Below are 16,872 nucleotides of genomic sequence, written 5' to 3' on the forward strand. Positions count from 1 at the left end.
ATATATTCTATGTTCTTCTATTAGTATTGTCAGAAATAAAGACAATATTGGGTTTTCTGTTGTCTTGTTTTTCAGTTAGTTCAAAACCAGAGTTGGGAAGTATGCTATTGTATAAATATTCAGCATTTTATTAAACATAACCAAGGAAAACCCCTCCCATGCCCTTCCTCACCCAGCCAAGGTTCCTCTTTCCCTCACCCACCTGCTGGGCCTGGGTATTGACAGAGGCAGCCATAGGCAGGGGACACAGGCCTTTGGATGGGATAGGCGTGAGTCAAATTCATCATTTTGCCCAGGGCATCATAGATGAAGATGAGGCTGATGAGAGCACAGAAACCTTCTTCTGTGAATCGGGTGAAGTAGCGTACAAGCACACTGGCCTCTGTGGCCACCAGCACCAGGCAGAAGGTGGTCACCCAGATGCCCACCCACAGGCGGAAGGGCAGATAGTCCAGGCTGTGATCTCTGTAAAGGTGAGAGCCAGGCAGTTCTGTCTTCTCACCATCTAGATACCCCCAAGCCAGAGACAGTTCCCACCCTCTCCTATTGACCCAGCCAGGACTAGGGTGAGGTGTGACTAGGGAGGGGCTGGTAAGGTGGGGGAGGTTTCTTACCTGCTGAAAGAGAAAAGTAGGCGTTCAAAGACCAGCACTGGCCCAGTGCTGCTGAGGATGGTGAGGGGCTGGCCTGCCAGCAGGCAGAAGGCAGCTCCAGCCACCGCAGTTCCCAGGAAGCTTTCCAGCACTCCCTGGAAACCAACAGAGCCGTGGTATCCTCAATTTAGGAGCCCAAGCTTCCCAGGATCCTCCTCAGTGCACCTACAGTCCTGGCTCTGCAGGTGTGACACCAAAGCTTGTGCCAGCCTCCCTCACACAACCCCACCCACCTGGGCACCATCAGTGGCATCTCCCAGCAGACCCCCGAAAGTAATGGCGTTAGTGACAGTAGCCAGGTAAATGTAGAGCACAGCTGAGAAACACTGGGGGTGCAGGGCATCCAAGAAATCGCTGCGGTACCAGGAAGCTTTCCGGCTCACGTCCTGGACAAGACCCCCAAACAGCCTCCCGCCCATGGGTCGTCAGTAATTCAGGTTCCCACACTCCATGGCCGCGCCCTACTACTTTCCTGTGGCCGGCTGAGCCCCCGCCGCAGTGAGCACACACTTCGGGCCCCACCACACACACGCACACACACGCACGCACGCACATCCACACCCGTCCCAGCAGGTCCCCCAACCCCTACTCCCGCGCAGCTCGCCTCACCGACCAGTCCGCTGCAACTCCAGACTAGATACATGCAGCCCGCGGCCATGTCTGTCCTCTGCCCTGGCCGTGCTCAGGGCGGAGAGGCCTTCGACCTCCTGCTTTTGCGAGGGTGACCTGAGGAGAAAGAGAATGGCCAGTCTCTTGGTCGAGAGCTGGTGGTGCCCTGCCCCCTGGCGGCTTGTTGCGTCCGTGGCGACTGGGTTGGAAGAACTCCAGAGAGGGAGCAAAAAAGTCCAGGTCGTGTTGCACCATCTGAAAGCCAAGCTGGTCCTGGGAAGGTTTTTCAGGCCTCATACGTGAGAGAGCGGTAAAGCAGAAGTGGTTAAATCTGTCTGATTCCAAATCCAAAGATAGAACTCAGCCCTTACGAAATAGTGTCTCTAGATTCAACGTATGTGGGGAGGAATCTACAGGGAGTGAAGGCCTTCTGGTACCTTTTGTGCTGAGAGGGCAGGCATTTGGGCGGGAGAATCCGGGCTGTTGGGTCCCACTGACCTGGGGGCAGCACTGTCACCTCCTCTAGGAAGGCATCCAGGGCTGCCAGGAGGTCATGAAGATTGTTGGCCCGACGAACTGACCACTGGAATTGCTGTGCACAGAAGGGGCAGTAAATGCAGATTTGAATCTTACATGTATATTCACTCCTGTGTTTCTCAAAAGAAGACACACACATTACATAGGTAGACAGGCCACTCATGCATTCATCTATGCATGTATTCATCCGTTCAGTGGCTACCAGTAATAGGGCTATGTAATAGGGCTATGCTGGTAGTCATGGAAACTTTAGTCCCCATGCTACAGGCACAAAGCCACACACTGCCTCATTGTACTTAGTCACACAGGCAGAGCTTATACACATGCTCAGTCACATGAACCTATATGCACACACACACACACACACACACACAAACACACACATGCACATCTGCCCAGCTCACCGGGTCACTGAGGAGAACAGCTGCTGCCCGACCCATCTCATGATAGCCCCTTCCTGGCATGGTGGGGCCCAGGAGCAGGCAGAAAAACCTGAAGAAGGAATGGGGCCTCAGAAAGGCTGCTTTCTCATAGGCAGTCCTGCCTACTGGCACTCAGCTCTGACCTCCCTGTAAGCCCTGCACAACACTCTTGTGCACACCTGCTCTGCAGTCCTGACCCTGTGCATTACTACACACACACACACACACACACACACACACACAGATAATTATATCTGGAGAATGCACCACCAGATTCGTCCCCAGTAAGGGCCTTTCTTCTGGGCTGTAAGATTGACTGCTCACTCTCACGCAATGGCCTCACCTGCTGGGGAGGGGCACCTCAGTAAGTGTCCCCAACACCACAGGATCCTGCAGTCGCACAAAGGCCCCCAGTGGCTGTGCCAGGAAACCCAGCTCTCCTGTCAGCACAACTGCTGCCTCAGCCCCTGGAGGCAGCTTCTGTCTCAGAGGGTTCTGATGCAGGAGGCACAGAATAGAAGAGGTTATTTGTGGGGGGCATGATGGCAGGATCTCCAGTGATGATAACTCCTCTCCCCACCTCACCCAAGGAAAGACCGCAAACCTGTTCCTTCAGAGGGGCCCCCTCATTGTAAGATGCCTTTCTTGAAGGGGTAGATCCTACAAACAGGGTTATGGGGTGGTTAAGAGCACAGGCTTTGGGGGTAGGTCCATTAGAGCTCCCCAGCCAGCTTTTGCACTGACAAGCTGTGAGAACAGGAGCGCACCCTGAGCCTGTTTTTATCACTAATGTCAGGAGAATTGTGGTGCTACCTTACAGGATAATTGTGAAAATTAAATGAGATACTGTGTGTAAACTCTTGGCACAGCACCTACCAAGTACACCCCTTCACAGGATAATTTAAAAGATTTTATTTATTTATCTATCTATTTATTTTATTTTTGAGACAGGGTCTCATTATAGTTCAGGCTGGCCTTGAGCTCACGATGTAGCCCAAGCTGCCTCTAACTCACAGTAATCAATCCAGCCTCAGCTTCCCAAGCTCTGGGATTACAGGCGTGCACTACCACGGACTGCAAAAAAGTATAAGTTTTTTTTTAAGTATAAAATTGATCCTCCTTCCATTCCTTCCCCACCACCATTACAACAAGCTTTCTCTTGCCCCCAAGTCCTAGGTTGAAGTCTGAGGCAACCCTGGGTCACTACTGGCTCAGGAAGGTGCAGGTGACATCTGAGATCCTCCCACTCAGGGACACTGATCCTGGACCCAAGGAGGGGTCTCTCACCGCAGCAGAAACAGTTGCCTGTGGTCTGGATGTAATGCTGGGGTCTTTGCAGCAGCAAAGCCTGCAGCTGCCCTCTCAACTCCAGGCTCAGTGACTCCATCCTGATCACCTGCTCTAGAGAATAAAGGTGGTGCTGAAACTCTTTCTTGAAAGTTACCTGACCCCACTACTTATTTCCTACCCCCTTACCCAGGCCCCCTCTCCTTCTAGGAATCTCAAGGAATGCAAAGACTGAAAATTCCTCTCCGCTCTGCTTTTCCATTTCTACCCTGTTACAAAGACGGGCAGTCCCTAGGGTGGGGTAGCATGGGATAAACTCGGGAAGATTCCAAGACTTTGGGGGAAATTAGGGAAATGGCATGTTTATCCAGGTCCCCCCTGCAAAGGCTGCCATCCTACCCACAAGCTCCAGAAGATTCTGAGCTGGACAGTCCAGCAGTATGAGGCCCTTGGCCAGCAGGCTGCGGAGCTTCTGGAGGCTGGGCAGTGCCAGAGTGGGAACATGGGGGGCACTCCACCGTCTTGCACCCACCTCCAGCTTTTCCTCAAACAGCACCCACCTGTGGTAGAGGGAGATAAACAGTGTCATTGGGGAAAACCTCTTCCACATCCAGGAGCAGGTAAATGAGAGCCAAGAAAAGCAGAGCAATAGGGGAGTCCTGGGCACACTGTAGGGGTACTCTGGGTACAAAGTATGCTTTTCCTGGGCAGTCACCCTTCATTTTGGGTCTTGGGAATCTCAAAACTAGACTACAGAAGAGGCTGAGTGTCATGGAATGTAGAAGACAGAGAGGAAAAATCCTGATTTGGAGTGGGAAGGAGCCCCATAAAAGGGCTGAGGATCATGGAGAAGGTAGGTCCTGGTTGAGGGAGGGCAAGGACCCCATAGAACTATCCTGGGTCCCACTCACCTGCCTGTCTCTCTCCACTCCAGTGCCTGGGGCCAGCCCAGCAGTTCATTCAGCTGAATGAAGAGCGCTGGGTCCTTGGATACCCCCAGTTCTCTGCTGTCTGTTTCTGAAGAGCCACCAGGGCTGTGACCAAGGCTATGGTCACTGTCCAGCTCCCCTGCAGAAACATTTTCATGAGCACAGGAGACCTCATACTCCTCCTGGCCTGGCAACTTCATCTTGGTGAGGCTCACAAAGGATTTCAGGAGCAGTGCACTCCCTGGGGCCTTCCGGCTGGCTGCACTTATAACGCACCCTCAGCCCAGCACAACACAAACAGAGCCAGGCTTGCTGGCTCCAGAGCATACTGGCTCACCTCCTCCCCTACTTGCTTTCTCACCCCAGTTGGCCTAGGAGTGTTTGTCAGGCCAGCTTGGCATTTCTCAGGCTTTCCAGAAATGCCAAAGTGTGTATGTGCATTTCCTGTGGGATCAGGTCTGAACCACCATGTTTTGTGTAAACAGGAGTAGATGGTCAGCCTAGTTTGAGTACTGATAACCCCAGATTACGCTATGCCCTAGCCTGTATCAAATACAAATACTAAATATCCCAACTGTTTTAGGTGTCAACAACATACACTGGGGGCCACAGACACACACATTTGGACAAACAGAGACCTAAATAACAAGGCCTATGGAAACCAGGCAGGATAAGGGAGACAGCAGATAGAGACCCTGCTCAGTAAATGGGCTAATAATGCAAAGTAGAGAAAGGACATGGAAAATATAATGCCCATGTCTTTTTTCTTTTCTTCTTCTTCTTTTTTTTTTTTGGACAGGATCTCACTAAGTAGTTCAGGCTGGGCTTGAACTCCCTATGTAGCCAGGTTGACCTCAAGCTCACAGCAATCCTCCTGCCTCAGCTTCCCAAGTACTGGAATTATTAAAGGCATGTGCTATCACACTCGGCCACAATGCCCATGTCTTAATTTTTTTTTTGTCCAGTAACATCTGGAAAACACTCAATTTATCTGTGCCCCTTGGCTCTGCCCCTTTAATTCAGCTCCCAACTAAGGATGAAGAAGACAAACAGGATGTGCATATGAAGGAGTTCCTGGAGCCAAATGAACAAAAGAATATGGTCCCTTGTCAAATCCTCCTTACTCTACCAGAACCCACCACATCTCCCCACCTCCAACACTACTACCCTGATTCTAGCTACCATCATTTCTCACCTGAATTATTTCAATACTTTCTAGCCTCTTGCAATAATTTCTCTGCTTCTGTTCTTTGTCTGTTGCCAAAAGTCCACATAGCAGCCATAGGAGTTTTAAAAGACAATCAAATTGTATTACTCTGCTGCTCATAACTCAGCCAGTGGCTGGGGTGGTGGTGTACTTTGTAATCCCAGTACTCGGGAGGCTGAGGCAGGAGGATTGCTGTGAGCTAAAGGTCAGCTTTGACTACAGAGTGAGTTCAAGGCCAGCCTGAACTACATAATAGCATGACCCTGTCTCCAAAACAACCCACCAAATGCATGCCCTCTACTCCCAGAATAATAATCAAACATTGTCATGGCTTATTAGATCCATGGTCTGACTTCAGCTCACCTTGCTGACTACATACCACCCCATTTTCTAGCTATACCAGTCTCCTGTCTGTTGTCCAAAGTCTTCCCCTGCCTGAGAGGGCCTTACAATAGCTATTCTCTAACAAGAAAATCTTTTCTTCACACATCCTAGATCCTTGTCACCTAGGTCTTATTTCAGATATGACCTACAAAGGAGTCCTTCCTTTTCCATCCTGTCCTAAGTTTCTCCTGGGGGTTAATTAATATCACATTTGTTTTACTGATTTTCTTCCTAGTAGTTATAACTACAAGTAACTTATTTATTTGTGTATCATTTATTGCTTATCTCTCAACATACACACAATTGAGATACACAGTCCACAGAGCAAGTATCTTATCTGTTGGGGCCGCTGCTCCTAGAGCAGCCTGGCACATACCGGTTAGTGGCTTTCAATAAATATTTGTTCAATGAGCGCATAGAAAGGAAGGGGTTGAGTAAAGAGTCGCTTCTCCTGAGGGCCACACGAGGGCGCTGCTCCCCCCTCCCGGATTGCTAAAGCCGCTCCCTCAGTCCGAGTGATTGCGTTTGTTCCTCCTCGGTTGTGAGGGTGAGATGAAGCGAAGGGGTCTTTGATCTTTCGCCTTGCCTGACCCATCGAGGATTGGCCTGGAGGGGTGGAGGAGGCGAGAGCAACGGGAAAGCAGGGACAATCGGTTCATCTGAACGTCAGTCAAGTCCCCCATTAGATACCAGGGACCTATACCCTGAGAAAATGAGTCCCGGGTGGGACTCCTCTAACCTCAGGCCTGGAGTCTTGGGCAACAATTAGAGGAGAAAGGGGCCATATTATCAATTAAGGAGGGATACTGGCTGTGAGGAGGGAGTTGGTTTCAGCCCAGGAGGAACAGAAACTAGCCTAGGGCCTGAAAAGGCCAGGGAACTCTTGTGACCATTCTCTTCAAGAATGTGTCCCAACCTTTGGAGCAGGTGACTCAAGAGAGATGGGAGCAAGGACTCGACATGAGCACCCCCCCCCACACACACAGAGGCTTCCTGTCCACCCCAACTCTTCCCAAATTTCAGGAGGTCTTTCCTTGCTATCTCCATTGCCCCAACTATCCTGGTTCTTACGATAACTGTAGCAGGACTATAGTGGCTCCACTCCTTCCACCTCTGGGCCTGGGTACTTTAGCTGGGCAGGCTGATGAGGCATATGAGTCGGAACTCAGGTCTGCCTATGGGACCAGTGGTCTCCCCGACAGAGCCTGCTAAGTGGATGAGAGGCCTGGGTATGGGCACTGGAATTCAAAGATCGGGTTCCCATCCTGGCTCAGTCACAGACTTGTTGAGTGTCTTTGAGTGAAGGCCTTTTCTCTGAGCTTCAGTTTTCCTACACATACACAGAGGCAGCTGAGTAGATGATATCCAGGGTTCAAAGCCTACCTTCATGCAGGGCACAGAGCTGGGAGGGAGTGGCCTTACCAACAGGACAGGTGGGTGTGACTCCTAGTGTGGTCACTTCCTAACAAGCAGAGAAGAGATCTGTGTTTGCCCAACCTGAGTTTTGTTCTTTGTTTGTTTCTTTGTATTTAATTATTTAGAGACAAGGTTTTGCTATGTAGCCCAGGCATATAAATTTTTGGGCCAGCCTGCTTAAGCCTTCTGAGTTCTGTGTGTGTGTGTGTGTGTGTGTGTGTGTGTGTATGTGTGTGTGGTTTTATTTACTTTTTTGTGGTGCTGAGGCTGGGACTTGAGGTCTTGTACATGCTAGGCAAGTGCTCAACCACACTGAGTCACAGGCCAGCCCATGTGTGTAGTTAGGTAAAATTTTGTCACATGTATAGATTCATTTATCAGATATTAGACAGATTGTTCTATCTTCTGAAGCCTTAGTTTTCTCATCTATATTGGGGGAGAGTGGTAATTCTACAGTTCACAGAGGATTGTTGTGAGGATTAAAGGCATACACCGTCACACCCAGCTTGAATTTTCTTATGGGCAAAAGGGAAGTGAATAATAAAAGGACCCATGAGTATCACTTGCAAGGTCTGAGTTTGATCCCCATCCCCTGCAAAAATTTTAAAAATAATAAAACTCCCCACTTTGTAGATTGTATTGATTTTTTTGTTTTGTTTTGTTTTGTTTTTGAGACAGGGTCTTGATATGTAGTTCAAGCTGCCTCTTGAACTCACTATGTAGTGCAGTCTGGCCTTGAACTCAAGGTGATCCTCCCGCCTCAGCCTCCTGAGTGCTGAGATTACAGCACTTTTCACACACACACACACACACACACACACACACACGCGTGCGCACACGCGCGTGCATTCAGAACAATGCCTAAAATATAGTAAGCATCCAATAAATTTAAAACTTTTTAAAAGGCATGTTTTTGAGAAATGACTGAAATTACATAAATTAAATTATATTTGTTATATGAAAAAAAAGCAAAAAAAAAAAACCCCATAAGAGTAAAAATAACAGTTTTACATAATGGCCTTCTAAAAAATAAGCATGTTAATTTTCCTCACATAAAAAATCTGAAGTAGATTTCCACTTTACTAAAAAGAAGGTTGAGGCTCAGAAATGTTAAGCAGTTTACCATGGTCCCTGAGCTTATGAGTGAGATGCTGAGGTGTTTTCATGGTGCAGGGGACTGAATTCAGGCCCTGTGTGTATACTAAGTGTGAACTGTATCACTCAGCCTGGAACGCTCAATCCCACAGGAACTCACAGCCAGGAAGGCTACGGGGAGCTACATACCACCTGTCCAGCATAGCCTGGGATTGCCAGCAGTTGCCAGGTACTGAGCACGTATTCACCTTCACACTTCCTAGGTTATCTTAGTAACTCTTCAGAATAACCCCCTCCTCTTTTTTGGAACAAGGTCTCACTCTGTAGCTCAGGCTGGACTTGAACTCACTCTGTAGCCAAGGCTACAGATGCTTCTGCCTCAGTCTCCCTAGGATGACAGGTGTGCGCCACCACACCTTGCTCTTCACAGTTAGCTCTTTGAGTTAGGTATCATTCCCACTTCTGAATGAGAATATTGAGCTCAGGAAGGTGTCTCTTCCAAACAGAGCTGGGGGCTCATCTACTCAGGACTCAGTATAGGGCCATTCTGATGCCTTAGACTGAGCTTCAAAGCCTCTTCTCTGAAGGGTAGAGACAACGTGTGAGGGCAGTGTGTGGAAGAAGATTCTGTTCACTGAAGCTCTGGACCTCTCCAACCCTGGAGCTAGGGTGCTCTTCCCTTACCCCACCTTAACCCCAGACCACCAAGGGCCAGCCAGGAGTGGGAGAGGGCTTTGACAGATGGAACTAGCTTCCACCCCTTCCAGCGCTCATACCTCTTCACAAAGGTGAAGGCCTTTGAAAAGAAGGAGGAGGAGGTACCAAAAAGAGTGGGTGTGCAGGAGGAAACCACCTAGACCTACTATAAACTCTCTGACTCAAGCTTTCCAGGCCCCTCTGACCTAGACTTCCAAGGTGTAAAGGGTGTGGTGGTACATGCCTGCAATCCCAGCACTCAGCAGACTGAGGCAGGAAGATTGTGAGTTTGAGGCCAGCCTGGGCTACATAGTGAGATATCACACCCCCACACACACCCACACACACACCCACACACACACCCACCCACACACCCATACATGCACCTCTGCACACACAAAGTCTCGGGAAAGAAACGGCAGGTGCATGATATTTCAGATTTAGATTTATTATTTATGCTCCCCCTACTTCCAGAAAAGATTGAAAAGTAATTTATAACAAAAGACATAGGCACAAGAAAATATTTAAAGAATTACTGGGTGTGGTGGCACACACCTATATTCCCAGCACTCAGGAGGCTGAGGCAAGAGAATAACCTCAAGTTCAAGTCCAGTCTGGGCTACATAGTGAGGTCAAGTCCAGCCTGAACTACACAGTGAAACCACGTCTCAAAAAAAAAAAAAATTAGTGCCAGAGATTTAGCTCAGTGGTGCCACTGCCTGTTTCTCAAGCACAAGATCCCGAGTTTGATCCCCAATACCAAAAAATAAATAAATAAAATTTAAGGAGTGATTGAAGTGTTCCATAATGAAATCAAATTGGAGAAAAAAGAAATTGTCCCCAAAGTGTTGAGCTAGGGCAGCGTGTGGTGGCACACATCTGAAATCCCACTAATCAAGAGACTGGGGCAGGAGAATCAGGAGTTTGGGCCAGCTTGGACTACATGGAGTTCAAGGCAGCCTGTATTACCAGCCATTTAGGCTCATATGCTCAGATTAATGTGCTTGCTACTGACCAAATCAAAGGAGGCATTATATTTGGATAAAAAGGAAAAAGGATTTGTTCAAAGTTAACTCTGAGGAGATGGAGGGTCTTATTTGTTTCACTGTATATAGGTGGGCAAAGAACAGAGGGGAGGGGAGCACAGAGAGAGAGTGCAGATCTTCACACTTACTTTATCACTTCTACCTACATTCAGCTCATCCTCCTCTTTCTTGTGGAAAAGAAACCAGACTCCTGGCCTCCTGGGGCTGGCATCTATGTATTTTGTCCTTTCTTTTGGGTTGAGGAGAGAAGAGGTTGGCTGTGTGCTCAGCAGGAGAAAGTTTGGAGAAGTTGCTTATCTGTAAAAGAAATAAATCCTAACTTTTAAAGTTCTATTTTTCAGTGCTGGTTATACCTAGACTGCATAGTGAAAAAAGAAAAAAAAAAAGACAAGACCCAGTGCTAAGCTGGGGTTAGCTGCAACTGGCAACTTAACACCAAAACTTAACTGTGATTTTCCTGACAGTGGAGGCAAAAAGGGAACTTACGAGTTCCACATTTGTCATTATCTAATAAAGGAATTACCTCAGTCAGATAGCCACGACAGCAAGATCACGCTACAAGAACAATTTATACATAGGTCATCATATTACGAATATCCAGAACAGCACTTTTACAAATGATACAGATGGAAAAGAAAAAATGTGAAAAAAGGAAAAAATGCAAACAAACTTTGTAAATAAGGATGGATAAAGAGGGTGAAGGGAGGACAGGGGAATGGGGAAAAAAAATAAGAACCAAGACATATCATGTAAAGGTACAAGATCCCAACGATAAATGTAACTGTACTGTTTGCTTGAAATGTACCAATAAACATAATGGAAAAAAACCCCAAAGGATCCAGAAAGGTTTTGCATATGAGCATGTCCTATGTCAGTGCCCAACACGTTCAAAATTGATATTTCCTGTTTATGACAAATTATGTTAATATTCCTTTACTATTTTGAAATGAAGTTCAAAGATAATACCCTATCTGAACATCTCGTCTTTAAAACATCAGTACTGGGCTGGGGATGTTGCTCAGTGGTAGAAACTTGCTGTGCACAAAGTCCTGGGTTTGAACTCCAGTACTGTGAAAAAAATACCCTGGAGCCAGGTGCAGAGGTGTGCCTGTAGTTCCAGCTTCCCAGGATGCTGAGGTAGGAGGATCATTTGAGTTCAGGAGTTTGAAACCAGCTTGGGAAACATACCCAGACTCCATCTTTTTTTGAAAAAAAAATCCCAATTAATATAAAAACAGAAATAATTTTTAAAATAGTATTATTTCAATGTGTAAGTTCTTGGTCACATCTGCTTAGAAATAGCCCATTGTTGACATCAACAAAGACTTATCTAGAGTGTGTCAGCTATAAATAAAGTCTGATACAGACGCGTTGTATTGGCAACTCAAGATGTCACCCAAATGAGCTATTCACACTAATTTCCTTCCTGGGAAGGTCCATCCACACAAGATCTTTTCTTGTATGTTTGTGTAAATTAGAGATGGTTCCAGGCTCGAGGAATTATAATCAAACTTTTCACCAGTTTATGTGTCCAGGAGGACACTTTTAAAAAGTATAGAAAAAAAAGGTATGGGATGTGTGGCAATTCTTATGTTTACCTGACCCGCTTTCTGCCAAACCTCTGACAATTCCCTAGTGAAGATTTAAAAACTCTTCCCTCCAATTCCCAGAATATCCACCAGGGGACGGTATCTCTTTATAGACAAACCAAACCCTGTTATTAAAAAGTACATGAATGGTTGTTAAATTGCAGCTCCATGACTGCATTTCTAAGGGGAACTGAACTTACACATTCCCAGCACATAGTATGATGTTACCGCATTCCAAAGTTAAGCAGTGGAAAAATTAACAGAGGTGGCCAGGCGTGGTAGTGTACGCCTGTGATCCCAGCACGCAGAGGCTGAAGCAAGAGGAATGCTGTGAGTTTGAGACCAGCCTGGACCCCTAGTGAGTTTAAGGATAGCCTAAACTACATATCAGACCCTGCCTCAAAAAAACACAAAAAATCAAAAACCAAACAAACAAAAAAACAAGGGTATATCGACCTATTCATATAGAGCCTTGCATTTTGCTAAGGGCTTCAACGATGCTATCTCCTTCAATTGTCTATCACGCCACCCCCATAGGTTATTCTTCCCACTTGTAGGCTGAGACGCTGACTCAGAGAGAAAGATTATCTTGCCTTGTGGATCAGGCACAGCAGATTGTCACAGAACTGTCTCAGCAACCTTTGGACAGCAGCATGACAGAAAACAATTCATGATGGACATCACTGGCCATGCCTAAATATAGCACCATTGTTTCAACTCTCAGTCTTCTAGTGAGGAATCTGAGGCTTAGGGAGAGAGAGATGGGCTGTGTGAGGAGGGAGAAATCATTTGTCCCCTCCCTGCCAGCCGTGAGCCATCTATGTTAGGGGAGAGTCGAGGGCAAATATCTGTGTCTGGAGATGTTTACCACTCAATGGCAGGGAACTTGGCACGTTTTAAACATCCTTTCCTTGACATCTTCTAGGGTAAGAGGATTCTTGGAAACCTCCCCTCCCCCATAAAAAACCCAGCCTCTATCTACCTCATTCTTTATTTCATTCGAATGGAGCCTGGCCCAAATCAGACACCAGAGCCTGTCCATCCCCTGGTGTGTACTGAGCACATTCCTCCAGGCGCCCCCTCTCCAGCATAAGAAGTTGCAAGAGGACTCTAAAGAGCAAACCTGAATTCTAAACCAGACACAGCCAAAACTGTGTGATCCACTGGCTCAGATAGGGTGAGAGGTTAAGGAACAATGACCCCCAGCCCGACCTTCTACGTTTGGGTAACTGGAGTCATAGGCAGACAATGGTAGGACCCCCAGTGGAGGCTCCCCCGTTATCCTCTCCAACCCAGCAGAGCTGTGGATTCACTTCCCCTGTCAGAGTGGAAGGAGAAAGCAACTGAATCTTTTCCCCTCAGAGTACATACTTTTCTCTGAGCTTTGAACCAGGATTACAGTCTTGGGATAGAATTTCCAAAACTCTGGGTGGTCTTGTAGATCCATCATCTCTTTGATAAGCATGGCCATCTCAGAGACTGTCTGCTCTCTGCCCCTGATTGCAGCATTTTATTCAAACTCCCACTTGAAAAGCAAAAAGGAGACAGAGACAGAAATGAATTTGTCCATAAAACAGCTGTCATTGAGTATCTACAATAAATTGGATATCATATTTTATTGTATGTACCTGATCTGATGTAATTATTACAAGAGCCCTATTCTAATAATTACTAGAATTATGTTCATTTTTTAGGTGAGAACTCTGGACCTTGCACTTGCAAGGCACTCGGCGGAGCCACGGAGCTAAATCCCTGGCCCCCCTTTCTTGTACTGGGGATTAAACCCATTAACTCCACACTGGGCTATATCCTCAGCCCTTTAAAAATTTTTTGTTTTCTTTTCATTTTGAGACAGGGTCTCACGAATTCACTAACTTGCCCAGACTGGGCTTGAACTCGTAATCCTCTGGCCTCCGTCTCTCAGTAGTGCTGGGATTACAGGCGTGCACAACTGGCTTCTGCAGTTTTATCTTCACCATATTCCAGATAATTTTTAATGCACTACCAGATTAAGGAACTAATTTACTAGTGTAGACATCTCAGCCACAGCAGAGAAGGACCCTGGCTGGTTTCTCTCCAAGCGTCATCTTTCTTGTTAACACCTGCACCCCTATCTTCTAGGTCCTACAAACTGGCTTGCAAGTGCTCTTCTCAAGTTAAAGTCTTTGTGTCCTAGTGGTAGTGAGTCAGTAGCACTCAGAATCCCCTGCAGCCTACTTTTGCACAGACCTGGGAGCCCAATATGGGCTGAAAAACAGGGTGCCAGGGTTCTGCTCTGGAGTTGCCCTCTTTTGGTCACTGGTGGCCAGCAGCCAGTCAGTCAAGCCTCATGGTTAACAGACAAGGAAAGCAGAATTGTTGGCTTGAACTCTGCTTCCTTAGGATTGTGTCCTTGGTACTTGCCAGCCAGAGCTGGGGGTGGGAGCTGGGCAGCAGGAAGAGAAGATGTGGAGGAATCTTGATAATTGTGCTTTCCTACTGATATCTCATTTCTAGAAATGACAGAGAACAAAATCCAGGTCTCCCTTGGTATAATAATATCCTACATTCTCTACCCTAGCCTTCGCTCCAGTAATATTTTATATAATTCCTTTTCGGGCTTTCTTGCTATTCCTTGAATGCGCCAAATTTATTTCTGCCTCAGTCTTTGCACTCCTTGTATGACGTGCAATGCTTTTGCCACAGATGATCACAAGTGTGTTTTCTTCTCATTCAGGCCTCAGTTTACATGTCACCTGCTCCATCATAAAATCTAAAGTGTCATTTGGGGCACTGAAATGCAACTTCGTATAGCACATCATTTTAATTTTCATCTTAGCCCTTACCACTGTAGGATATATTTTGCTTGTTTGTTTACCTGATGTGTTACCTGTTACCCTACTGCAGAATATTAACTCAGAGAAACCACAACCCTGGCTGTTCGTTTTATTTTTCCTATTGTTTGGTCGTTTTTTGTTTTTGTTTTTGTTTTGAAACAGTCTTGCTCTATAGTTCAGGCTGGGCTTGAACTCACTATATAGCCCAGCCTCGCCTTAAACTTGCAGTGATCCTCCTGCCTCAGCCTCCCAAGCTCTAGAATTATAGACATGTGGCACTACACTCAGTCCCACCTGTTTTGTATATCATTATGTCTCCATTGCCTGAAAAGTGCTCAGGAATTCTGGAATAAATGAGCTATAATGAGATTGCCCCAGTATGAGTAGTGATTTATTTAGCTAAGGTCTGAGATGAAAAGTGACTATCCCAAACATAATTCAAGCTTTTTGTCTTTTTCCCTCCAGGCCCTTCCTGTAAAACCTGGCTGGGGTGAGGCTCCCAGGTGTGATGACAGCTTGGAGTTGCCCCATAAGTGGGGCTGAGGCGGATGTGGAGGTGAAGAGGCAGAAGCATGGGAAAAGAGAGGCAGGCTGGGACAGGAGAGCAGGGCGTGAACCTAGGGTGGTGGGAAGCGGGTGATTTGGCCATGTGTCAGGCAGTGTCTCCCGCCGTCCTCCCCTAGGGGGAATCCTGACCCCTAGGTGGCTTTGCCTTTGGGAAGTAGATGGTCAGGCAGTTGCTGAGAGCAGACAAAGGTGTGGCCTGGGCGGTGACCATCGCTGAGGTTCTAGGCCCCATACTGATTACCCAAGGGAATAATCCCATGTGGCTAATGGCCAAATAGGTGACAGGTGAGCTTTCATCTGAAACCAGCCCAACTCCAGTACAGCATGGAGCTTCAGAGGCATGGCCCAGAAGGCCAGGGAAGGGAAAGACAGGGACCTCTAAGGAAAGAGTGGTCAAAGCTGAATGCTCAGTGATAACAGCAACAACAATATTGAGAGCTTATAATATACCCAGCACGCACTATATTAACTGTCTTATTTGTGTTCCCTCATTCAATCCTCAAAAAGCTGTCATTGCAATTATTCCCATTTGAGAGACATGGGAACTGAGGTTCAATAAGATCGAATATTCTGTCCCAGGGTCAGACAGTAAGTAGGAACAACAAGATTCAAACCCAAGTCTGTGGTGATTCCAGTGCACTATGGATGCCTGAGCCTGGGAAGGGTTTCTGGGGCCTGTTAAGAGGGCAAAGCTAGACTGACCCCTGCAAAGGAGCGGGTGGGGAGAGAGTGGGATAGAATGTATATAAATAGCCTGTTATCCCTATACAGGGCTGAATCAGGCAAGTACTCTAGCTGGCACAATTTGAGGGCTCTGAATGCCAGCCCAGCCCTGTGTCAAACTACTCCCTCTCCAACATGTCCCTGGGAGCTGACATGCTTGAGAGTCATTTCTGTGGGTCAACACATTGACTCCAGAAGCCCCCTGCAAAAATATACAGGTTGGGGGCCAGGATGTAGCTCAGTGGTGCCGCGCCTGCCTGGCAAGTGCAAAGTCCTGAGTTCGATCCCTGGTACAGAAACCAACAAACAAACCAACAAACATAGGTTGGAAAATAAATTCATCATTCAGTCTAGATTGGCCAGCGGGGTCCTATGGGAGAGGATATGTAAGAAAAAATACGAGGCGTATTTGCAATCTGTCTCGTCCATCCCACAAGCCGTGAGAATTATAATCCGTAGTTCAAAACTGCTAAAGTAGACTATGGAGGGAAAGCCACTCCAGCGCCTGAGAGAATACTGACTTCCTTTGCTTTTGCTGGACTGACACCAAGTGCCTGTGGCTTCAACTCTATGGTCGTTTCTAGTTATAGGATAGCAGACCTGCTGGCACTCCTGTGCATAATTTTTAAGCGATCAACTAATTATTTACGACTTGTGTTGATAGGCAAAAACATGGGCTTATGAAACTCAGGTGATACGAGAGCCCTGATACGGAGCAGATGCGGCTCAAAGAACCAGGCCCGGAGCAGAGCTCAGCAGTCACAAGGCATTGGGCGCCTGCGGAAAGGTAGGAACTGGTCCCTGCCACCTGCCGGTCGGCAGCCCTACCCACAGTCAGAACGCGGCCGCCCTGGCCTGGTCCCAAAAAATGTGAGCGGCGGGTTCTCCCGCCCCCT

General features: G+C 47.2%; 1 protein-coding gene and 1 long non-coding RNA gene across 15 annotated transcripts in view; one reads left to right on the forward strand and one right to left on the reverse strand.

Annotated features, from left to right (window-relative positions):
• Slc4a9 (solute carrier family 4 member 9) overlaps window positions 1–4,710 on the reverse strand; it is a 14,963-nt gene extending 10,253 nt beyond the window's left edge. For 3 of the 14 annotated variants that reach the window (XR_778296.3, XR_778295.3, XM_010613825.3), the window contains exons 1-11: window positions 4,420–4,710; window positions 3,908–4,068; window positions 3,509–3,622; window positions 2,826–2,881; window positions 2,565–2,716; window positions 2,204–2,291; window positions 1,700–1,854; window positions 1,263–1,379; window positions 887–1,061; window positions 615–748; window positions 203–465 (exon numbers count right to left, since the gene is read on the reverse strand). Coding sequence is in view for 12 of the 14 variants with exons in the window: in XM_010613825.3 (XP_010612127.1) it covers window positions 203–465; window positions 615–748; window positions 887–1,061; window positions 1,263–1,379; window positions 1,700–1,854; window positions 2,204–2,291; window positions 2,565–2,716; window positions 2,826–2,881; window positions 3,509–3,622; window positions 3,908–4,068; window positions 4,420–4,637 (1,633 nt within the window). In the remaining 2 variants the exon portion in view is untranslated. The remainder of the gene's footprint in view (window positions 1–202; window positions 466–614; window positions 749–886; window positions 1,062–1,262; window positions 1,380–1,699; window positions 1,855–2,203; window positions 2,292–2,564; window positions 2,717–2,825; window positions 2,882–3,508; window positions 3,623–3,907; window positions 4,069–4,419) is intronic. The other 11 variants (XM_019206034.2, XM_010613822.3, XM_010613826.3 and 8 more) reach the window with 9 other exon arrangements.
• The window catches only part of LOC104855052, a 46,968-nt gene extending 30,102 nt beyond the window's left edge, over window positions 1–16,866 (forward strand). The window contains exons 2-3 of the long non-coding RNA XR_778297.2: window positions 15,152–15,242; window positions 16,641–16,866. This is a non-coding gene — a long non-coding RNA (uncharacterized LOC104855052). The remainder of the gene's footprint in view (window positions 1–15,151; window positions 15,243–16,640) is intronic.
• The last annotated feature ends 6 nt before the right edge of the window (window positions 16,867–16,872 follow it).

The sequence above is a fragment of the Fukomys damarensis genome, unplaced genomic scaffold (assembly GCF_012274545.1).
Source record: "Fukomys damarensis isolate Sample0158 unplaced genomic scaffold, DMR_v1.0_HiC HiC_scaffold_3, whole genome shotgun sequence".
In the NCBI taxonomy this organism is placed as follows: Eukaryota; Metazoa; Chordata; class Mammalia; order Rodentia; family Bathyergidae; genus Fukomys; species Fukomys damarensis.